The sequence below is a fragment of the Ovis aries genome, chromosome 1 (assembly GCF_016772045.2).
Source record: "Ovis aries strain OAR_USU_Benz2616 breed Rambouillet chromosome 1, ARS-UI_Ramb_v3.0, whole genome shotgun sequence".
NCBI lineage: Eukaryota > Metazoa > Chordata > Mammalia > Artiodactyla > Bovidae > Ovis > Ovis aries.
The window spans coordinates 192,209,044-192,232,529 of NC_056054.1; the positions used below are offsets into that span (position 1 = coordinate 192,209,044).

Consider the following 23,486-nt stretch of genomic DNA (forward strand, 5'->3'; position numbering starts at 1 on the left):
TTAAATACCCTAGTTTATTAGTTGAAACCAGAATTGCTCTTGTGCATATTCTGAACTTACCCAACAGTATATCCAGGTATTCCCCTAAATTTAATCAGGATCTTTCAACACTGCAGACAGAATATAGTAACCAGTTCTTTGGAAAACATTCTGTTTACCTTTACAGTGACTTTAAAAGAACAGGAGAGTTGTGAAATGCGAGATGAAGAGTGAAGACTGCCAAGCAGCATTTAGTACTAAGGATTCAGAGTCCAGGTCTGCGTTCTCTGAGTCACAATTCCATTTTGATTCCATTGTCAGTGAACTGACAGCAAAACTGATTATCCATGGAAGTTTTAAAATAGGATTTTTGACTTCCCATTTCTCATGTTTAGGCAAATGTTCTATAAGTTACTGATTGATAGCTCTTTTCATGTGACCAGGTGCCTCCATAAACTCAAACACTTTGTAAGCCAGAGGTATATACCAGCTGTCTTGGATACAAGTTTCCTGCAGCTTTTCTTATCTGACAGGAAACACTTGATTTTATTTTAATAATTGTTTTGTTTTTCCCCTTAGTGTATTCCACAACAGAAAAACGATAGTGACTGTGGAGTATTTGTGCTCCAGGTAAATATTTTTTTATTTACAATTTTATAAACTTGTTGGGTTTAGAGGAGAGAAGGCTGATGTGTGCATGGTACTAGGTACAAGTAACAGAACACTTTTCCTCCCAAACCTGTCATTGAAAAGCAGTAGTTCTTGCATTTTCATATATTATCATTAGGAAGAACCACCTTCTAAGGCTGAGGATAAATAATTGGTATCACCCGTGTATTATTAGAGGTTACTGGCAAGTCACATTGGAGACTGACCTGCATTGGTCCTGTCATACACTCTTGGCATTTGCAGAATTAACTATTTTTTTAACCACTGGCAAGTAGTCTTTTACCAGAGTAAAAACTAACTAGATTTTAAATAAGGGCCACGTTCAGACACTGCGCTTTCTCATGCTGCAGGTTCCCTTAGGTTTCAAAGAGCTATAGAAAAAATTATTATATTTACGAAGGAAATCATAGTTTATAATCCACTATTTACAGATTTCCAAAGATCTTGGAAGATGGGCTCACTCATATGACTCATGAATGTCCAGAGTTTGTAAACAAACTCAGGTTCTCACTTAAAGGCCATATTAGACTTGACTGCATTCTCGGCAGGTTTCACCTTGAGAATTGGAGCCCCTGTGGCAGTTTTGCTTTTCACAGTATTGAGTGGGGAGGGAAGGAGTATCCCAAGCCATATACTTACCTGAAAACTTGACTGTAATTTGGAGGTAACTTTTTTTTGGAGGTAAATGTTTTAAAACAGTATGTTTTACAAGTCTAAACCAATTTTAACATTTGCCTTAGACCCTATTCTGTTAAGTCTGCATCTAGTAAAATGGTGCGTTGGGCTGATGCGTAACTCCACATGCCACTTAAGTGTTTCTGGGACCTTTCCAGTACTGCAAGTGCCTCGCCTTAGAGCAGCCTTTCCAGTTTTCCCAAGAAGACATGCCCCGAGTGCGAAAGAGGATTTACAAGGAGCTGTGTGAGTGCCGGCTCATGGACTGAATCAGCAGGGACTCTGGGAAGTCTGACCAAGTTGGAGCAGGTGGTTTGTTACTTGAATCTCCAAACACTTATTTGAATTTTTACAGGTATTTCAGATCAGTGGTGTTGGGCCACTATTGTTACCTCAAGTTTATTTTCTGCCCTTAACTCATTTCTCTAGTGACCATGTACTATTTTTTACTGTTCAGTTTGGTTTCATTTTTAATTTTATGGATTCTGTGTGTGTCCCCCCCATATTTAATATTTATTATCCAAACGCATGCATATAGACAGAGCATGCAGTGCAGAGTATTAAAAAAAAAAAAAAGCCTAGTAGATTTGGTGCAGCTTTTGAAACTTAGTTAGACGTGAACTGAATACAGGTTTAAATTTTAATTCCAGAACCTAAAAATGCAGGATGTTTTCGATAGAACATAACTCTGAGAGTAGTAGATGTTCCCTGGGGCATAAGGGGTAGCTAGGAGGGGTTTTGACAGTCAGTCCTCTGTTTTATTTTTACCAGCAGCACCTTTCACTGACTTCTCTCTTCAGTGAGTCCCATTCCTTTTAAAGGATGAAAAGGAAGTGGTCATAAACTGACTGGTATGTTCTATTTATGGTGGCACACTTGTAAGCACAGTGCCTGCCTTGTGAAGAGTTAAGATATGAGAAAACGAAAGTGACCTTGAGGGTCCAATTATCTCCACAAATGAGATTTCAGCCTTGGCTTTAAGATTTATAATAATTGCTTTAATCTTATAAAAAGCTTTTGCTGAAACACTGAACTCCTTGGATTCTTCTGGTTTTGACCCATTAAAATTTAGTATCTGTCAAACTAGTGGTGGAACAAATGAAAATCCAGCTCAAGAGTAACTTACAAGTTGTCACTTCCCCTGTATTTTTTCCCACATGGAAGAAATTAAGATTTGCCAAATACCTATTTCAAGGGTATTTAAAATATAAACATTTAAAACCAAAGACTAATTTTAGGTCTTTTGGACGTGGCTGGGGACGAGAACAGAAAAGGTAATAAGGGAGACTTGATACTGTGGGGGTTACAGCAAATGTTATGAGTCTTTCCCTTCATTTCTCTAATGATTTCAGCAACAAATGCAGGACTTATCTGTCTCTGCTTGACCATCCCTGAGACTCCAGCACAGGAGTCCCTTTTTTTTTTTGCTTCCATGAACCTCATCTGGGGGAAAGCAGAAGTGGCCCTGTCCTTACCCTTTGCTGCATTAGGATTAAAGTAATGGATCTTGCATCTTTAACAGAGTTTTGTGATAACTGGAAAGGAAGAATAAGCAAATGGCAAAAGATACTTGGGTTAATGCCTCCTTAGGTGTGTGGAAGGTAGGGCTGACTGCCAGCAGTTGAGGGTGGAGTCAGAACATGTTTACGAGCAGGGTTCCCTATCCCCAGACATTCCAAGCACCAAAACCAGTGTTTACATTATAAACAGGCCAGCACTTTCCTACTCCCTGACTCAAAACTCCTTAGTATAAAACCAGGTCAGTATTTCTTCTTGTGCTTCATATCACTAGAAAGATTGAGATTAGAGGCACTTTGTGCTGCTACAGGTAGGGCTGCATCCACATTGGAAAGGTGACAAAATGGGTTGGATGTTTTCTTGAGGTTTTCAGGCATAATTATGCAAACGAGATTTTTCAAATCTGTATGCCAGATGTTTGCTTTTTTTTTTTCTGTAATTAGTAAGTAGGCTGTTTAAAATGTCTTATACTTTAGAGCGCCATAGTTCATATCTCACTGACAGAACCAGGCATGCAAGAGAGTTGGGTTCTGGAAAAAAATCTTAATGCCCCAAGCTTGAGTTGTCATTTCTTTCAGTCTGAGAAATGGTCATTCTCTTAGCAATGAGGCAGAGAGAACCTACAGTGAACTGTCCCAAGTCATGGGTCTGTTTCATGTCCGGCTTAATAGGGCACCTTGAGCTACACTGTCCAGCATGCTTTAGCTTAAATGTCAAATATTTTAAGTCTGGCTAAAATGTTTGTTATTCATAAGAAGCTTGTTTCAGTACACACAGTTGCTTCCCACTTGCCCTTCCTACCCCTAGTCTTGTGATTAGGTATAAACCTCTATTTAGCCTAAGCCCTCCATTAGGATGGCCTTTTTTCCTGATGTTTGCAATAATGGTTTCCTTGCAACAGAAATTTCTGAAATATAGTCTGGGCTGTTGGTAGAAGAGACAGGCATTGTTTTGTTTTACTCTCACTAGCTTGGCACTGAATTGTCTAGGTGCCCACAAGGTGGGCAGACCTTATGCTTTGGGGGTTGAGGGCAGGCCTTACACAAACTAAAAGCTGCTTATGATGTGCCTTCAACAAGCTGCTCAGTCCTCTCCATCAGCAAACTTACCAGTCTGTAATTGCTTTTATCCTTTTGTAAAATCTATAGCAATGAATGTAGATTTAGTTGAACTTTTAGTTCTCTCAAACTAAATGGCTCAGACGGTAAAGCGTCTGTCTGCAATGCAGGAGACCCGGGTTCAATCCCTGGGTTGGGAAGATCCCCTGGAGAAGGAAACGTCAGCCTACTCCAGTACTCTTGCCTGGAAAATCCCATGGATGGAGAAGCCTGGTCGGCTACTGTCCATGCGGTCACAAAGAGTTGGACACGACTGAGCGATTTCACTTTCACTTTTAGTTCTCTCAATCATAGAGAACCAATCTTCTCTTAAGAAAGGGAGAAGCAGCAGCTGCTTGCTGCTGCTTGGGCTTTGCATTTTATTTTCTATGTATCATTGAATATAATTAACACTGGTCACCATGAATTCATAGTTGGAACAAAGAAACAGACCTGAGACATCGCCAGCAGTAGCCTAAGTAGAGCTGCCCCCTTTCTCTGCAGATGTGGTGTACTACTTCCTGGGTTAGAAGGAATAACTGGGAGCTCTGCATGGATCAGACCCTTTAGGCAAGAACCAGTGTGTTAATAGTGTGAATTAGATGTACTGACTACCTGCTCTGCTGAACTGTTATGAAACTGAACTAATAAGCAGTTATAAAACACATACTTTGTTATGTGCTAGGCTCTGCCTCCTGGACTGTAGATAATTTAAGAAGACCTAGGGAATACCATCAGACATGCTAATTGTATTTGGGTGTTAACAAAAGCAGATCTAGACAAGCTGTCCACTTAATGGTACCTTTTGGTCAGAAAAAATTTATTTAAAGATTATGATCATGTAAAATTACTCAAACCTTCTAGCAAACATATTTTTTGAAAAATAAACTAAATGCCTTTATAAATGTGTGTTCTCTCGTGTTGGGTAACATGTACTGTTTGGCGAGTAGTAACTTTTCCCAGTGGCACTCCAGTCACGACAAGGCTTATCTGCATAGGCTCTAAGCAGCTCACTGTCCAGTAGCAGCACTTTCTCCAGTAATGGGAATGTTCTGTATTTGCATCCACTACAACAACCATTACCACAGGCAGGAATCGAGCATCTGAAATGTGGCTAATGTGACTGAGGAACAGTTTTAATTAGCAGCATATAGCAAGAGACTACCATATTAGTAACTCTCAGATCAAAATGGACATGCAAATTCTGCACACTATGCAGATTCTCCCCCCAAATGGATTCCAGGCTAAGAGTGTTTCAATGTCTCTTGGTGAGGAAAAACACAGTAAGTTGGTCCAATTTTATTGAAATCTGTTACAGAAGACAATTCAAATATGAAATACTGTCTATGGTTTTAAGGCCTATAGAAATCTGAATCATGTTTTACTGCAAAATAATATAAAATACATTAATTCAAACTACTGTAAAAAAGACTTTATGTCCTCATTAAATTACTTGCACGTTTTCCTAAATACTTACAACTGATTTAGAGATATCCAAATAGCCAATTTAAATTGGAGAAAACACACACTGTAACATGAAAGCTGTTCACATTGAGATACTCCAGCCCCAACTTCACAAACTCCTGGAAAGTAGGAGATACTTTGTTGCTAGATGAAAAAATCTCACTTAGGTCAGGGAGAATTACACTAGACTAACAGTTTAAAATGAGCAAGAATTCATGTAACATTAGAGAAATCATCTCTTGCCTTACAAATGCAAAATAAATCCTCTAGACTCCCTTCTGAGAGTTGTAGAGACCATCAGCTGACTGTCCAGCCTCTGAAACATAGCACAATTGGAGAAAAAACCAGACAGACTTCAATGTAAGAACTGGCCAAAACATTTCCCAAGGGAACCATATCTGATTTTGTTAAGCCATTCTCTCAATCTGTAAGCTCTTTAAAAAAAAAAACAAAAAAACGCAAACACCACAAAACACTCCATTCCCAAGATCAGTCTGAAAATGAAAAAAATAGATCTGAAGGCGCTCACATCTCACATTTTGAAAAATGTGTTTAGTAAATAAATATCCTTCAATCCTTGTCCCTTATTTCCTGATATACAAAGCATGTAAAGCAGGTGGTGTTCCCTGGGACTGTCTAAAGCTTACTTTTATACCAACTGTTTAGGAATTTCCATTAAGTTTTGCCTTTACAGATTAAAAATCAACACAGAAAAAAAAAACTTCAGTTATCAAGCATCTGTTCCCCTAATTTAGAGCAAAGCTACATAACATAGCAAAAGTCTACTTATTAAACTTTATCTTATGAAAACTTAAAATTTTTAAAATAGTAATTCCAGGTCCCAAGGTAGACCATGAACCTACTTAGATGCAAACATGGTAGACACTTAAAAATTTTTTCCAGTCTAAAAGAAGTGTGTTTTTGGCTGACACATCAACATTATACATGAAGTCTGTTGCTAAGGAACACAATTTTTGACCTAGTAACAGAAATCATTTTGGTAATCTGACACAAAACCAAGATTCTAAGATTTAATTCTACAGAATTAAAGGCATTTTTTTGGATTCTGTTCTTTAATAATTTTTAAGAGGAAAACCATGACAAGGCTTCCAGCTCAGTAGAAACATTGATTAAAGCTTGGTTTAAAAAAAAACAAAAAACAAAAGGCAGGTTTGCAGACCTTGGGTAACACCCGTCAAATTCAACAGGCCAAAGGAGTGGGCTTTCATGATGGGGTTCTCAACCACTCACTGGTTTTGGGCCAGTTTTCCATAGCCACCTCTTCCAGCATCATAGTCCTGACGATATTCATCTCGTACCTTAATTGAAAAGAACATGTTACAGTACAGAGATTAGTGTAACAAACATGCCTTCCAAAATATGTCAGACAAATAACTAAGCCTTTTCAGATGTCATAATGTAAACATTGTTAAGTGTAACATGATTTTGAGCAACTGATGATAAAGTTCAACTGCCCTGCAAAATTATTTTAATACTGCTTTTTTTTAAAAAAAAAAACAAACATCAGGCTTACACACTCAGCACTCAAAGATAGCACATTCCAAAGAATATTTAAACTATACTGAAATAAAAATGGAAAAGTTGTTTTAGTACATTCTGCTTTGCTCAACATTCCTGCAGGAGAATATTCAGCCCCTTGCAGAAGTCCAGTAATGGTTGCTTGCAAAGATATACTATTTAATGGTATTTTAAAATATTAATAATTTATCAACCCCAATGGGTGGATTCACTTCAAGCCAAGGTTATAGGCACAGTTATTTTGAGAAGAGCAAATACAAATTGACAAAACACATTGTTTAGGACTGGAATCCCAGGCAAAGGCTGAGCACAGAAAACCTTCCTGCGTACCTGGCCCCCAGAACGCCCACGGCCATACTGCCTGCCCTCCTTAAAGCCTGCATCCCAGTCTGTACGAATGATCCGGTCATCCAGACGAGTTCCATTTATATACCGCATGGCATTTTCTGCATCTGCTCTTGAATAGTATCTTAATTATGATTATTAAGGAATTAACATTTCTCCAGACATTTTTGTAAATAGAGGAAGAAACATCTAAATGAAGCTGAGTTAAAGAGTACAAAAACTAATCCAACCAGATGGAGATCAAAGACATTAATCTGGTTTATAGGCGTGTTGAGGTTGGTCCAGAAGCAGTCAAAAATGGTATCTCATCCTCAGCTACACTGATGGTTTTTTTGGATAATCCTGTTAAATACCCAATCCCACTATCTCCATATTTTCTTTTGCAAAATACAGATATGTTCTGTGCAGGTTTAAACCACGAACTGTTATCCAAGGAAACAACAGCATCTTTCGGTTCCCTGAATATGAAGCTGTACATTCAAGAACCACCTTAAAAAGAGGTCACTGCCTAAGACCTGCCATCACATTTCATTAGAAGGAAACACTCAAAAAGTATCACTCAAGTCAGTAGTTCTAAACCAGATCTACTAAATCTATTTTGGGGATGCTATTAAAAACTATATGTAAGTAATTATATCTGGATCTAGGAAATACTGATCTGGACCTTTCCCCTTGTCTATAATTACACAGGCGGGGAAACACTTGCTGAAATTCCAGTGTCTACACAATGCCTAGCACACATGGGCATTCAATAATTCTTTGTTGAATGAAATGAATGCTAAAGGGCAAATTGGGGGGAGGGGCGGGATACTGACAATGAAAGGTAGCCTTTCTTTTGGGTATTTGTCATCTTGATTATTGATCTTTGACCTTCAAGGCAAATGCAAAAACATTCCAGTTCTTAAACACTGATTAGTATCTAATATTTTCTTTGTCTTTTTTGTCCCCTGTGAATTATTTTACACTCTCGGCACCAGAGTGAAAGCAAAACCTGGGCACTCGTCCCTTGTGTCTGAAGGAGTGAAAGAAGCTTGCAGAGCCCAGAAATCAGACACCAAAGTCAGAAGTGGGGAATAGGTTCAAACATGGGGCTTCTGATTCAACCTGATAGTGAGCACATTTTATCTTCTTTTCCTTCTCAGGGCCTCCATTAGACAACAGGAAAGAAACATACCCAAAGAGTAGAAGAGGCCATCAGCAGATGAGAGATGCCAAAGCTAAAGATTAATAATGGGTGAAACAAAGTCACAGTAGGAAATACTCCTGAAAGGCTTAAAGGAGACAGCAAACCCAGGAAGCTCTTAATTCCAAGTTGATTAAGTAGTAAGGCTGCAAATAGGGTTTAATTTAAAGGTCTCTATGTGGGAAGAAGACCTTTTAGCAGGAACACATTTAATTCCAGGCAAATAAAGAAGATACGGTTACTGACTGAAGGAACTATGGCATTGTCTTTAACATCAGCAAGCTAAAATCTTTTTTCATTCTAGCATTTAAGAAACCCACATGTCCCAAAGGCAAGGCAACAACTTAAGAAGATCTGCCTAGATCCACAAAGTCAGCCTTTTCCCCCAGAAACCAAGGGATCACCAGAAATTTAAGGAAATTTTACAGCATAAATACAATGGAAAGAAACAATTCAAGGCACAGAAAATTCAAATGACATGGTGGACTAGGTCTGGAAAATTTCTCAAAATAACCAAAAAAGAAAATAACAGTTAAAAAACAAAATATGAAAGGGTAAATCCAGGTGGTCAAATGTATGGAGAGGTTGCAGGGAGAGAATGGTCACAAGTAAATATGGTTATGACATGTACAAGCATCAAGCTATATGCATCTACATAATACTATGTAGCTGTTATAAAAAGAGGTAACCTACATGTGCTAACATGGAACAATCTCTAAAGTAGATGAAAGAAAGTGCATACAATATGCTACTGCACATACACAGAATTACTTCTGGAAAGACACCAATGAGATTGACAGCTAATGTCTCTGAACTTAGAATGATAATGGGGCTTTTATTTTTCAATACACTCTTTGAACTTTCTGAAGTACCATAAGCATATACATTTTCAAAGATTTACTTAACCAACTATCAAAAAAGAATGGATTTCAGAACATAATGTATATGTTACTAGCTTTCCCAGTGTAAACAGTATAGACATATTGGACAGAAGGCAGGAGTAGATGAAGGAAGAAGAGGAAGAGGTAAGTGCAGTGATGCTAATCAACAAGTGTCCTCACTCATCTTTCAAAACAGGCGTCAGCCGCTCTTGGCCCCAGCTTCGGGCAACAGCTACACAAGACACACAGGAAGGATACTCCACAAAGCAGAACCCACATGCTGTCTTCTTCATTTTATCCAGGCCCATGATGATTTTCTTTATGTCACCACTTTTGCTGAAGAGCTCATAGATTTGTTCTTCTGTTGTATAAAAGGAAAGATTTCCAACATACAATGTACAGCTTTTCTTCAGTAATTTTTCCTGTTCTTCATTGTCACCCTAGAATTTCCGAGATGGGGAGTAAAGTGGGAGGGAAAAAAGGCACAAAACAATATGAAGGGTATGCTCCAAGTTACATTTTTTAAAAGTATGAATTTAACATGGATACCATACAGAAGCAACAGGTAATATGTCCACCTCTAGGGAGAATCAAGGGACTGCAGGTCAGGTTTGTGTGTATGGTCTCATTTAATTTATCATCAGTCTACCTGAGGGAAGATGGTTAAGTAACTTGTCCAAGATCATGCAGCTAATCAGTAGTTGCAGTTGGAACCCAAGCCCAGTCTTATCCCTAATGCCCTATTTCCTTAAAAAGTTCACAGGACAAGAGTCATTCTACAATAAAAATAGGTTTTTCAGGACTTTGGAATGAGACACTAAACAAGTTTATTACTGCAGTTACTGACTTGTTAAAATTATGGTCAAGAAGCATTTTCCTCTTTCTTTCTCACATGTTTAAGTCATGTCCCAACAAACAGTTTAAGACAACTAGTATTAGTACTTATTTAAGGTAAGACATAATATAGATACCATTCAGGAACTACTGTAGAAATTCTATAAGACAGTATCTTACAGTAGTCTAAATAAAGCTATAGGCTTTAGACTGCAGATAGACAACAGTACAAGTTTAATCCTTTCACTATTGTAATCTTGCAGAATGCCTGAAATTCAACATGGCTATGATGTGGTACTTTCTTAAGTGAGGGATAGACGTGTAAAATAATGTCTGTGCATGTGTTTATTCGTTCAGTCATATCCAACTCCTTTTGACCCCATGGGCTGCAGCTCACCAGGCTCCTCTGTCCATGGGATTCTCCAGAGGAGAATACTGGAGTGGGTTGCCATGCCCTCCTCCAGCATATCTTCCCAACCCAGGGATTAAACACTGGTCCCCTGTATTACAGACAGATTCTTTACCAGCTGAGCTACCAGGGAAGCCCATAATCACGCCTGGTATATAGTAAACATTTAAAAAACTAAATATTGGATAAATCTGAGATCTTTCTCAATTTTGCCTCAAATTTGTTTTCCCACCCTACAAACACATTTTAGACTTTCTCCACACCCACCCTCTTCTATACCTGATCCCTCCTTTCTCAATCTTCTGAATCTTCAACAGCCCCTCCCTTTCTTGTGCTGGATTAAGATTACTTACCTCCATTGTCTGGATTAAGATTATTTACCTCCATTGTACTCTTAGGATATGGAAAACTGTCTTCCCTCTCTACGCTTTAGCAGACACTTCCACAACAGCACTCAATACAAATTTACTAAATAACCAATAGTTAATGAGTGTCACCTTCACTCCATCCCTGTCTTTGCTGATACTGAAGAACCCACCTTGAATATCTGCAGCCTCGGCCATTTCACAGAATCTGCTATGACATGGGTCAAAAGAAACTTTCCCTGTTCGGAAACCCAGCAGTTCTCCGATTTTGACATCCAGACCCTTAACACGTTGGTCCCCCTCCTCACACCGAGGGCTCCCTAAAGGTGGGGGCAGGGCTCAACTTTGTCTGCCACCAGGTACAAGCCTTTTGTAGGGCCGTTTTACTAGCCTATGGAAAAGGGAAACGCCAAACACAGTTTGGTAGATGTAACTTAAAAGTCCCGGTATCTGGATCAGGATGGTGCTTCCACATACTGCACGTGTCAAAAAGACACCCTTTTTTGATGCTTGCAGCAAAATCACAAAGTCACTTTCCCGCGACACCGTTCGTGAAAACGCAAGCCACCACTACTACTGCCGCCCATCTGCAATGGCTCGGAAACAGAGAGCATCTGCTAGGGAACGTGAAAGCCTGCCTCAAATTCCCTTCCTACGAGAGAGGGGGATTTGATAATATCCGAACGCCCTTTCGGCATCCATTCCCCAACAGGCACCCAGGCTTCCCTTCGCATTTCGGGATACCAGAGAATGGGAGACGACACAATGAGACAAGAGCAAACCGAGTCTCAGCGTTCTGGCCCGAGGCTCTTTCTCGCGACCCGGCTTCCCTCACCCGGAAGTGCTGGTCCCGGTACTGGCTCAGCTCGACGTAGGAGTCGCTGCGCAGCGCCTTCAGGAGGCCACCCGACATAGTGCAGAGAGGTGGCAGAGGACACCGCCACTCAAGAGTATAACCAGGTAGCCCCAGCAGTAGCGGAACCGGAAACGCGCAGATACGGCTGCAGAAAGTCGAAATCCGGTGCTCCAATCCCAGGGCGGCAGTGTCGTCACCAAGCGGCGCCGGCGCACACACTGCCGGTAGTCAGGTGTCGCCGATCAGAAGCGAGAGAGGCGTGCTTCGGGTTCCGGGTCTCTCCGAGGATGGTTCTGCGGCGGCTGCTGGGCGCCCTCCTGCACAGCTCGCAGCTGGTGGAGCGTCTCTCAGAGTCTCGGCCCATCCGGCGTGCGGCACAGCTCACCGCCTTTGCCCTGCTGCAGGCCCAGCTCCGCGGCCAGGACGCGGCCCGGCGCTTGCGAGCCATCGCGGCTGGGCCCGCTGGCTCCCTGGGCCGCCGCGCTGCCCGTTTCAGAGACACCTTCACTCAGGAGCTACGCCGAGGCCTCCGGGAACGCCCGCGGCCACCACCAGGTAGCCAGAAAGGCCCAGGAGCAAACCCCTAAACCCAGGCTGGGCCAGGTCGAGGTCGCCTGTTTCCCCTCTGGGCTGGACACCGGCCTCGGCGCTAAGGAGTCATCCCTCATCCGTGACGATACACACGGCCTGGAATCCTGACTCAAGTTGTTTGCCTATATACGTCCCACTCATCAGAGAGCCCGGGCCAAACTTGACACCCCCAGGGAAGCCGTGATCGGACAGGACACAGCGAAGGAAGAAACTCCCCGAAGCCTGACAGAGATAGATAGGCTCGGCCCTGATTCACCGCGGACAGAGAGCCATGGACCTAAGTACAACGGGCGAGAGGTTTAACCTCAGCAAATGGGACTAAAACTAGTGATCGATGCTGCTGCCGCTGCACTGATGTAGCAAGTCGCTACTTCCAGGGGAGATCCTGGATGGAAAGACAATCCTGCAACTGCCAAAAATCCTCTGATTAAATGTGTGAGCTGAGTAATGGGTATTGTTACAGGACAAGGTTCTTTTGCCCCGTGCGCAGAAAGCCAAATGCGGAGATGCAAAGGTTTCCAGCGAAGAGGATTTACTGGCAAGGCAGCCAGGGGAGAACTAGTCTCAGATCTGGTCTTCCTCAAGGCAAAGGGGTTGCGATATTTATGGGATAAAGCAGCAGCAAGACGGCGGGAGGTGTGGGGAAAGATGATTGGAGAGAGGTGTGGTAATTGTAGTTCTGCACAGGTGTAACTATGCCACATGCATCTGCAGCTTGAAAAATAGAGGTTCTTAGCACCATCTGGGAGAAGGAAATGGCAACCCACTCCAGTGTTCTTGCCTGGAGAGTCCCAGGGACGGGGGAGCCTGGTGGGCTGCCGTCTCTGCGGTCGCAGAGTCGGACACGACTGAAGCGACTCAGCAGCAGAAGCAGCACCATCTGCGGAGAAGGCAATGATTGCACCCCACTCCAGTACTCTTGCCTGGAAAGTCCCATGGACGGAGGAGCCTGGTGGGCGGCAGTCCATGGGGTCGCGAAGAGTCAGACACGACTGAGCGACTTCACTTTGACTTTTCACTTTCATGCATTGGAGAAGGAAATGGCAACCCACTCCAGTGTTCTTGCCAGGAGAATCCCTGGGACGGGGGAGCCTGGTGGGCTGCCGTTTATGGGGTCACACAGAGTCGGACATGACTGAAGCGACTTAACAGTAGCAGCAGCAGCACCATCTGAGGGTGGAGTTTTCTGCTCTCTGATGTCAAAAGGTCAGGAGCATGCCCAGTTGGACGGTTGGTGGTCCTATCCAGTCTTAACCAACTCACCTTAAACTAGACACAGCTGACTCCAAGAACCTGGAAAACAACTCACCATCAAACATAGCTAGGCTTGGTGCTGCTTCCAGGCTGAGGGAGTCATAAGATGACCTTGACTAGTGAAGGCAGATGAGATGGATCCACCCATGCCTTCAGTATGAACCTGGTGCTTATCTGAGAAGGTGGATTAGGATTCCTGGGACCATAGGAATTACACAGTACTACAGTATAATAATAATGTATATTGTTATACATTATAATACTAGTTAACACGTACTGAATATTTCCTCTGTTCTGGGCACCACTCCTTACAACCACTTTCACATGTGGAAGTGTAACGCTATTTCTTAACTTATTTTCTGCTGCCGCCACCACCATCACCACTGGGTATCAGGACAACTGTCTACCATGGGACAAGCCACCTGAATTCCTTGTCCCTATTTTAGAGGGTCTGAGATACACTCTATGCTGCAGCTAACAGACCCACAATTAGGCAATCCATGTATGCACTGATTGTCTAACCAGGCTACAGAGTTAATCATGCAATCTAGAAAGCTCAAAGCAGGAGAAACAATTTATATTCTGACTCTGTGGGAGTCACAGAGGGAGCTGGATAGCATGGAGACCTATCCTGGGCGTGAGGCAGCAAGAGCAGCTTGTCCTCCTCTTTCCTCGTGGTCAAAGATCTGACTTGACATTCTACCCTCCAGCCTTCCCATCAGAGGCGCTTCAGGTCAATCCTCTCTGAGGCCAGTGTCCCACTCTCCTAATGACAAAGTCTTAGTTTGGCACCCTGCTCTCCTGTCCCCCATCTCCCAGACCAGAGGCAACTCACTGAATTCTCCTTTGAGCTTGACAGTAAGGAGCCCAAGGAGCTTGTTCATTCTGCCTTGATTGCCTCACTGGTCTCAGTCCCACTCGTTTGTCTCTGGGTCTGGATATCAGAACAGCACAATGTTAGCAGTCCCCAAACTAACCCCTTCAACATAAGCAGCCTTCAAGCACACTCACAGTTTGGTCTTTTTCTAGACTGGCAGAAACAAAAAGGGAAACTGCAGGAAGCAATGAAGCTTTTAGCAAGCTGGCCATTTGGTAAGGAAGGAAAGGAAAAAAAAAATGAAGGCAGATGTTATATATTTTGTGGTAGTGTGTGGGAACTAAATTCCTTCCATTTGTAGGAGTCTGAGAGCAGAGCAAGAAAACGGGCCTTTCTTCTCCAGCTAGAGGTGACTTGGATGCCTCCTGGCTTTGGAAGCCTCCAGTGTAATCTGGCTTGTCATCCCACCACTTACCCTAAAAGAACAAACCACAAGAACATGAAACTATCACGAACAGGTCCTATAATTTTAAAGAGGGAACTGTTGGGTAGTGTGCTACAGTTAGCTTCGGCCGGCTCAGAAGAGGGATCCTTGGCATCTCCCAAGTTCAGTAACATCATTTTAGTAGTTTAAAATCATCCATGGTGAGAGTATATACAACACAGAAGTTGGCGAAACACCAGAAATAAGGGCTATTTTGCCCCTAGAGAATGGGTTGCTAAACATTTACCAGCATGCCACTGATCCTGTCAGGGCTGGAGTCCTGAGGCAGATGTGGCTGGGGACCCAAGCAGCAGCCTGTGGGAAGTGGAGCTTCAAGATGACCCAGGGCTCTAGCTGGCGGAAGGTGCTCCTCCAGCCCACTGCTCGCAGAGGCCTGGGTACCTCTGGTTCTCCAGAGACGGCAGGGTTGTGAGGAGGAAGAATGAGGACAGGCTGAGTGCCACAGCTGCTCACAATCCCAGTGGACTGGGCAGGGGTGCCCTGTGTTGCATGCCCAGGTGTGATGGCTTCCACCAACACAGCAGGTATGGGTTTGGAATGGGGTTTGCTCTTGAGCCTGTGAAGGGGCTTCAGACAGAGGCTTTGAACATGGAGAGTGACCAGACCACATTTAAGGTTTTGTGGCCAAGTGCCACCAGAATCCAGCCTTATGTCTCCATTCCCATGGGGCTGAACATCTGGGAGAACATCTGGGCTCTCTGACCCCTGACGAGTGAGATGCAGGGACTTCCCTGGTGGTGCAATGCTTAAGAATCTGCTTTGCAGTGTAGGGGACACAGGTTTAATCCTTGGTAAGGGAACTAAGATCCCTCATGCCTCACAACTCGGCCCACACACCGCAACTACCAAGCCCATGCTCTGGAGCCCGTGAGCCACAGCTAGGGTCCGTGCACTGCCATGAAGTTCCCACGAGACGTGACAAAGATCCTGCATGCCACAGCTAGCCCCAGCACAGTCAAATAACTATTAGTGAGGTGCAGACATTTTCCACCTCTCTCAGGGACAGGAGTAGCAGAGTGGATAGGAGGAAAATTCCAGAACTACTCATTTTGGTAATAACCAAGCATTGAGACAGATGCCAAAGTGCCTTTAAATACACCACACCCACTTCTATGCTTACAGAGCTTTGGGAAGGAACTTGTACTGTAGACCCAGGAACAACACAGTGTAAGCTGGCAGACACCTCAGAGACCATCGTGCAGGCTGGAAAACAGGCTGGGTGAGGGGAAGGGGCTTTCTTAGAGCATGTAGCCATCATGGAGAAGACCAGGGACTCGAACTAGGCCTCCTGAGTCTGAGCTACCTTCTTTTGAATATCACTACACTGCCTCCTTCCAGGTATCTAGGAGGCCAAAGGGTTGTCATGACAGCAAGAGGTAAGGCATCCTGGAAACTTTAGGGGAAGTCATTCAGGAATGTCATTAGGAGATTGCTGTCTCCTTTCACAATCAGGTGCGATTTATTTGTTTAAAACATCACAGTGACTGGAAGGAATAGGGCAGGAATAGACATTTGGCGTCACTGATTACATTAGGTTCTTTGGGGACCTTGGCGTCAGGACCATGACTGATCAGATCTTTGGTTTTTGAGGGGAAGTGAATGTCAGTTTACCCAGGAGGTGGAACTGCACAGGAGAGGCAGTGGTGGGGATTCTGGAAGGGAAAGGAAAGGAAGAGAATCAGGCTCTGTCCCAGTCTAGCCAACACTTAGAGGTGGAAGGGGGCCCTCACTTAGGGCTGAGTCTTGGGCAGTGGCTTCTGTGTCATATTGTCAGGCTTCTCCCCCAGCTCTAGGATATGAAGGCTGAGATGGTCCCTCCAAGCCTTGCTCAGCAGGGAGGACAGGGTTGGTGGGTCCTCCAGGGTCAGGTGGGGAAAGATGAGCGTCTCACTCCTGAGTGGGAAGCGGCACTTCCTCACGGCCAGCCTGGTGGTGCCCGGGGTCACCACAAACAGGCGGCAGAGCCATGGCCCCCCGGCCGCTTGGCAGGCTGGGTGTCTGGTGAAGTTGTTCAGGGCTTGGCATAGGACCCGGTCCTCAGCCCCGCCCATGTCCACCACATCCACTGGCAAGCCCAAGCCTGGGAGGTGCAGGAGGTGCCGGGGGGGCATGTAGGTGTGGGTGAAGACGAGTGTGAAGTGGGTGGGTACACGCAGGGCCTCAGGGGCATGAACCACCCGCTCCAGGTGCCCCAGGCCAGGCACAAGGCCCCCCTGGTGCAGACAGCCGAAGAAGAGGGCACCCAGGATGTTGAAGAGGGCCAGAGTGCCCCTGCAGGGGGCCGGCTGCGTCTGCAGACTACAGAGCAGGACAAGGGGCACCAGGAGGGGAATCAGGAACCGAGCCTCCTGGTGGCTAAAGGCAGACAGCAGGGCGAGGGGCACAAAGTAGAAGAGCAGGAGGAGAGACCTGGGGCTGGGCCGTGGGCTCCAGGCTCCCAGTGTCCTTGGGAAGCCCATCTGGGCAAAGGCCTGCAAGCCAGCCCGCAGCTGCTGCCACGCGGCCTGCAGGCTATGGGCGTGCAGCGCCCCAAAGAGCAGGAAGCCATTGACGGCCAGGTGAGTGAGCCTCGCATGGGTGCCGTGCCTTGCCAGGTTCACCGGATCCAGGTTGTAGCGCAAGAAGTTGGCAGGTGTAAGGACAAGGGTGCTGGGTCTAGATGGACCGGAGAAGTACCAGCTGTCCACAGCCACAAATACCACTGCAGTGAGGCTTGCCCCCGGGAGCAGCGCCAGGGCTTGCTGGGTCAGTGACTTGAAGCTGGAATCTGTGGCTCCGCAAGTGCCCCAGAGGAAGAGGGGGACCAGAGCAAAGGCCAGAAAGGTGGGCCGGTTGAAGAAGCCAGCCACCACGAGGCCCCCAAGAAGCCAGCCATGCCACCGTGGGCCTGGAGCGGGCTTCCTAGGTGTGCGGCTCCCGGCCACCCCGGGGGACACCAGTACCAGCAGCCAGGCGAAGAGCAGTCCCTCGATGGCATTGGAGAAGGTCCTTGTGTAGAAGACCAGGGTGACGTAGGACCCCGATAGCAGGAGCAGGGCATTCCAGCGCTCGGCCCCCCAGCCTGGAGCCAGGTGGTACACGGCCAGGTCCAGGGCAAAGGAGAGGGCAGTGAGGAGGAGTCGGGGCCCCACCAGCAGCATGTAGCCACTCACCGTGCCCGGCCATGGCCCCCACTCTTCCCAGAGCCTGAGGAGCCAGAAGGCAGAGCCAGAGGTCAGCAGTGGGAAGACTGCTGTGCGGCAGGGGCTGCTGGGGTGAAACTCCCAGGGCCGGGCGGCCGCTACGCCCAGGACATCCCCTGCGGAGAGAGGAGAGGTGAGCCAGATCCCAGCTCAGGAACATGGTAGACCAAACCCCAGCCTGGCCCCCAGGACTGTCTGCGCCCCACACAACCCTGGGGCTGTGAAGCTGACAGAGCCCACTCCTGAGAGCAGGTGACGTCATGGGGGACCGCTGGCCCCAAGGCAGGGAGAGCCCCCGGGTGGGTGTGACAAAAGCCACAGGAACCCTTCAGACCAGAGTCATCTGCAGCTGGTGCTAAAGAGACAAGAACTAGCCCGGCCCACATGTGATACCCTGAGCAGGGAGCCTGGGTGGGACTTCTGATTCACAGAACTGTGAGCTTCCAGGTCAGCAGTGGGAAGACCACCATGTGGCAGGGGCTGCTGGGGTGGAACTCCAGGGTTAAGCTGCTAGGCCTGTGATGGTCTGCTGTGCAGCCCCATGCCTGGGAAGTGAGGTAACACTGTGCCCTGGACAGCATGTGTGGGGAGGAGCAGGGGGAGGCTCCATTCCCCTTCTTGGCGCTCTAAGGTCTCCAGAGTCAAAAACGCATCTCTGTGATCATGACTGTCCTCCAGGCCAGGCAGTGTGAGAGTGCAGAAGGGAGTGAGCAACTGTGCTTATGGTCCAAGGTTACTAGTTTTAGCTAGGATTCTTAGTATTTAAAACGAATATACTTGTGTAATTAAAATTACTTGCTGTGTGGCACTTGCTGTCCATGACCCTGTACCCCACTGTCACAGAGCTTGGAGTGGGGATGAGGGGAAAAACTTAATTTCTGCATCTTAGCTCCAGGTTTCACAACATCTCTCACTTGATAACACTGCGGGTTGTTTAAGGCTCTTTGCTTCTCCTCCTATTCGTCCAGACTTTTGGCAGTTTTCTCTATGTCAGAAGGTGAAAGGGAAAAAATAAAGTCTCGTGTCAGATCATCCGGCTGCTTTTTACTGGCTCAGGTTAAAACGGGGTGGAAAAGAAGACCGACCTGGGCTTCCTTGGTGGCTCAGTGGTAAAGAATCTGCCTGTCAGTACAGGAGACGTGGGCTCAATCCCCAATCCAGGAAGAGCCCACATGCTGCGGAGCAACTAAGCCTGTGGGCCACAACTGTTGAGCCCACGTGTCACAACTATTGAAGCCGTCACACCATAGAGTCTGTGTTTTGCAACAAGAGAAACCACCTCAGTGAGAAGCCCTCATACCATAACTAAGAATATCCCCGCTCACCATAACTAGAGAAAATTGCCCGTGAAGCAGTGAAGACCCAGCAAGACAAAAGTAAATAAGGTTAAAAAACTAATTAAGACTGGACTTTTCAACTTTAAAAACAAATCCACCTGTTGAGGTCTATGGCAGAAAGGACTGATACCTCCTTAATATCCATTTCTTCCTTCATCCTTAGTCTCTTTAGCTGGGCATGTGGTCAGATATAAAGACTATATTTTTAGCATCCCTTTGCAGCTAGGTGTGGCCACATGACATATTCTGACCAATAAAATGAAAATGAGCAAAAAAGTATGTGGCTTTCAAAATAAGGCCTTAAAGAAAATAGGAATGCCTATCTCTTTTCTGGTGGTGGGAAAGACCCGGTGTTTAACCTGATGGCTGGAGCTCAAGCAGACATCTTGAGCCATGAGGAAGAAGGCCTGTGACCACAGCATCTGAAAAGCCTCAAGGTTTCTGGCAACTGTCTTAATGATGTGTCCTATACCACCTAGAAGCGAAGTCCCAACAAGTGAGCAGTCTAGGTGTGAGTTCCCTCAGACATCACGTGAACCTACAGAAGCAAAGTTTCATTATTATGTCACAGCCCTGTATAGGCTTCCCCAACCACTGGGGAAGCCCAACTTTGAAATCCTTCCCCTGAGAAGCCCCAAACAGCTTTTGTTCTGAAAACCCGTACTGTTGGTATAAGCAGGAAAACATCAAATAGGCTGGCATTTCATTGGTAACACTTAGAAGGTCAGTGTCGCCCCTCAGGAAGGAGATATGAAGTTCCTGCTCTTAGATTCCTATGCCAGAGAAGCTTGTGGATTTACTGCTCATTTGCACAGACATTTTTCTCCCTCTGCACTGAATATCCAGGGGCTTCCCAGGTGGCACAGTTGGTAAAGAATCCGCTCGCCAATGCAAGAGACACAGGTTTGATCCCTGGGTTGGGAAGAGTCCCTCAAGAAGGAAATGGCCACCCACTCCAGCATTCTTGCCTGGGAAATTCCATGGACAGAGAAGCCTGGTAGGGGTTGCAAAGTCAGATAAAATTGAACATTCATGCACGCTCTAAATAATCAACCAGCTCCTCGACCAGACTTTGCTGCACAAACTTATCTTAACCACACATGGGATGCTTTACCTGCTATGACCTCGGGAGACTGGAAGAACTCATCTGGGTGCACGTAGCCTGTCTGTGGAAGGAGACACCACGCCAGGCGGAGCAGGCCAAGGCTGCCCCACAGCACCCTGGCTGCCATCTCCATATCAAATTGCTGCAGGGACACTGGGCCAGAGTCTAGAATGACTTCAGCTGCTACAGATGCTATTCTGGTTCCACAGCTCTACATCTGCCAAGGATAACATTCGTTAGTTATTGTAATGTAAATCATATGTTCAGCTGTCTGAACAAACTCAAAATGGGTCTACGCACAATACAAATCTTAATAATAACAGTTGCTGTTTACTAAGTGCCTGCTAAATCCAGGAACTTTACATGCATATCTCATTTAATTCTTTCCACATTCTAAGATGCTGCTGCTGCATCATAATAATGAAACTTTGCTTCTGTAGGTCACTTCAATCGTGTCCGACTCTGTGCGACTCCATAGACGGCAGCCCACCAGGCACCCCCATCCCTGGGATTCTCCAGGCAACAACACTGGAGTGGGTTGCCATTTCCTTCTCCAATGCATGAAAGTGAAAAGTGAAAAGTGAAAGTGAAGTTGCTCAGTCGTGTCCGACTCTTTGCGACCCCATGGACTGCAGCCTACCAGGCTCCTCCGTCCATGGGATTTTCCAGGCAAGAGTACTGGAGTGGGTTGCCATTGCCTTCTCTGATAGTGAGATAGTGAGTCTTATTATCTCCATTTTACAGATAGGGAAACTGAGGCCTCTGTTGAGTAACCTGGTTACTTGCTAACCATATTTGTTAAGTGTCTAAACACAATATTTGCAAGTAGGATTAAAGTACCTTTCAAATCTGGGTCTCCAGCCCCATTCTACTCACCAGCTCCTATTTACAAGCAAGCATGGCAGCCTGGCTCTTAGAGTTCTCAAAACTTAAGAACTTCAATGGATTCCACCCATTTCTCTGCAAAAAATGAACTACATTTGACTTCATTGTCTTCAGTTTACTCCCTCCAAATTTCATACACCTTGAAACCCACCTTTTGGAAGGTGATGGAAACAGTGCTTCCCAAATTTATATGTTGAAATTCTGATGTAACGATGTCCGGAAGTGGGGCCTTTGGAAGCTGCTTAGGTCATTAGGGTGGAGCTCTCACGAAGAAGATTAGAGTTCCTATAGGAGACACCAGGCGTTTATATAAGGGCTCCCTCACTCCTTCCACCACATAGTGAGGACATAGTGAGAAGTTGCTGACTATGAACCAGGAAGAAGGCCCTCATTATGCCAGAACCGTAATCTCAGACTTTCAGCCTCCAGAACTGTGAGAAATAAGGTTATGTTGTTAATAAGCCATAAGTGTAGGTTGTGTTGTTTATAAGTCTGTGGTATCTTGTTAAACCAACCCAAATGGACCCTTCCTGATGGGGATTCTCACTCCCTTGACTCAAAGATCAGTGGGAATCTCAGTTGACTGCACGATGGAACTTTTCATCAACACCAGTGTATCATCACAGGTGAACAGAAAAACAAGTCTGACAATGTGTTTGTTCAGTCAGTTCAGTCGCTTTCTGAGACCCCCATGGAATGCACCACGCCAAGCTTCCCTTTCCATCACCAATTCCTAGAGCTTGCTCAAACTCATGTCCAATGAGTCGGTGATGCCATCCAACCATCTCATCCTCTGTCGTCCCCTTCTCCTCCTGCCTTCAATCTTTCCCAGCATCAGGCTCTTTTCCAAGGAGTCAGTTCTTCACATCAGGTGGCCAAAGTATTGGAGTTTCAGCTTCAGTATCAGTCCTTTCAATGAATATTCAGGACTGATTTCCTTTAGGATTGACTGGTTTGATCTCCTTGCAGTCCGAGGGACTCTCAAGAGTCTTCTCCAACACCATAGTTCAAAAAGCATCAATTCTTTGGCACTCAGCTTTCTTTATGGTTCACCTCTCACATCCATACATGACTACTGGAAAAACCATACCTTTAACTAGACAACCTTTGTCAGCAAAGTAATGTCTCTGCTTTTTAATATGCTGTATAGGTTGGTGATAGCTCTTCTTCCAAGGAGCAAGCATCTTTTAATTTTATGGCTGCAGTCACCATCTGCAGTGATGTTGGAGCCCCCAAAAATAAAGTCTCTCACTGTTTCCATTGTTTTCCCATCTATTTGCCATGAAGTGATGGGACTGGATGCCACAATCTTCCTTTTTTGAATGCTGAGTTTTAAGCCAGCTTTTTCACTCTCCTCTTTTACTTTCATCAAGAGACTCTTCAGTTCTTCACTTTCTGCCATAAGGGTGGTGTCATCTGCATATCTGAGGTTATTGATATTTCTCCCATCAATCTTGATTCAAGCTGTTTCATCCAGCCCAGCATTTCGCATGATGTACTCTGCATTTAAATAAGCAGGGTGACAATATACCACCTTGGCATACTCCTTTCCCAATTTGGAACCAGTCTGTTGTTCTATATCCAGTTCTAACTGTTGCTTCTTGACCTGCATATAGATTTCTCAGGACGTAGGTAATGTGGTCTGTTTAAGAATTTACCATATCTTTAAGAATTTTCCACAGTTTGTTGTGATCCACAGTCAAAGGCTTTGGCGTAGTCAATAAAGCAGAAGTAGATGTTTTTCTGGAATTCTCTTGCTTTTTCAATGATTCAATGGACATTGGCAATTTGATCTCTGGTTCCTCTGCTTTTTCTAAATCCAGCTTGAATGTCTGGAAGTTCTTGGTTCATGTACTATTGAAGCCTGGCTTGGGGAATTTTGAGCATTACTTTGCTAGCATGTGAGATGAGTGCAATTGTGCAGTAGTTTGAACATTCTTGGCATTACCTTTCTTTGGGATTGGAATGAAAACTGACCTTTTCCAGTCCTGTGGCC

At 45.1% G+C, this 23,486-nt stretch overlaps 5 protein-coding genes across 8 annotated transcripts in view; 2 read left to right on the forward strand and 3 right to left on the reverse strand.

Moving 5' to 3' along the window:
* SENP5 (SUMO specific peptidase 5) overlaps positions 1-4,843 on the forward strand; it is a 47,636-nt gene extending 42,793 nt beyond the window's left edge. For all 3 annotated transcript variants that reach the window (XM_027956979.2, XM_027956980.3, XM_027956984.3), the window contains 2 exons: positions 559-609; positions 1,482-4,843. In XM_027956979.2, the coding sequence (XP_027812780.1) occupies positions 559-609; positions 1,482-1,592 (162 nt within the window). In that variant the 3' untranslated portion in view covers positions 1,593-4,843. The remainder of the gene's footprint in view (positions 1-558; positions 610-1,481) is intronic.
* Positions 4,844-5,221: 378 nt separating this feature from the next.
* Positions 5,222-11,926, reverse strand: NCBP2 (nuclear cap binding protein subunit 2). Of its 2 annotated transcripts, XM_004003016.6 has the most exons (4): positions 11,794-11,926; positions 9,609-9,790; positions 7,272-7,410; positions 5,222-6,721 (listed from the first exon to the last, which is right to left on the reverse strand). In XM_004003016.6, the coding sequence occupies exons 1-4, from the start codon at positions 11,869-11,871 to the stop codon at positions 6,650-6,652; spliced, it is 471 nt and encodes a 156-aa protein (XP_004003065.1). In that variant the 5' UTR covers positions 11,872-11,926; the 3' UTR covers positions 5,222-6,649. The 2 variants fall into 2 exon arrangements, with proteins under 2 accessions (XP_004003065.1, XP_060275195.1); XM_060419212.1 differs by having other exon boundaries at positions 5,222-7,410.
* Positions 11,927-12,058: 132 nt separating this feature from the next.
* On the forward strand, positions 12,059-12,853 carry NCBP2AS2 (NCBP2 antisense 2 (head to head)). The gene has a single exon (XM_027957006.2). The coding sequence runs from the start codon at positions 12,102-12,104 to the stop codon at positions 12,399-12,401; it is 300 nt and encodes a 99-aa protein (XP_027812807.1). The 5' UTR covers positions 12,059-12,101; the 3' UTR covers positions 12,402-12,853.
* Positions 12,854-14,982: 2,129 nt separating this feature from the next.
* The window catches only part of PIGZ (phosphatidylinositol glycan anchor biosynthesis class Z), a 32,447-nt gene continuing 23,943 nt past the window's right edge, over positions 14,983-23,486 (reverse strand). Inside the window, exons 4-7 of the mRNA XM_042232810.2 lie at positions 21,642-21,775; positions 21,482-21,565; positions 20,615-20,822; positions 14,983-18,279 (exon numbers count right to left, since the gene is read on the reverse strand). Coding sequence (XP_042088744.1) covers positions 16,712-18,279; positions 20,615-20,738 — 1,692 coding nt within the window. The 5' untranslated portion in view covers positions 20,739-20,822; positions 21,482-21,565; positions 21,642-21,775 and the 3' untranslated portion in view covers positions 14,983-16,711. The remainder of the gene's footprint in view (positions 18,280-20,614; positions 20,823-21,481; positions 21,566-21,641; positions 21,776-23,486) is intronic.
* LOC106990119 (developmental pluripotency-associated protein 2) overlaps positions 16,417-23,486 on the reverse strand; it is a 28,276-nt gene continuing 21,206 nt past the window's right edge. The window contains 5 exon segments of the mRNA XM_060419210.1: positions 16,417-16,633; positions 18,134-18,279; positions 19,078-20,822; positions 21,482-21,565; positions 21,642-21,775. The gene's annotated coding sequence lies outside the window, so the exon portion shown is untranslated.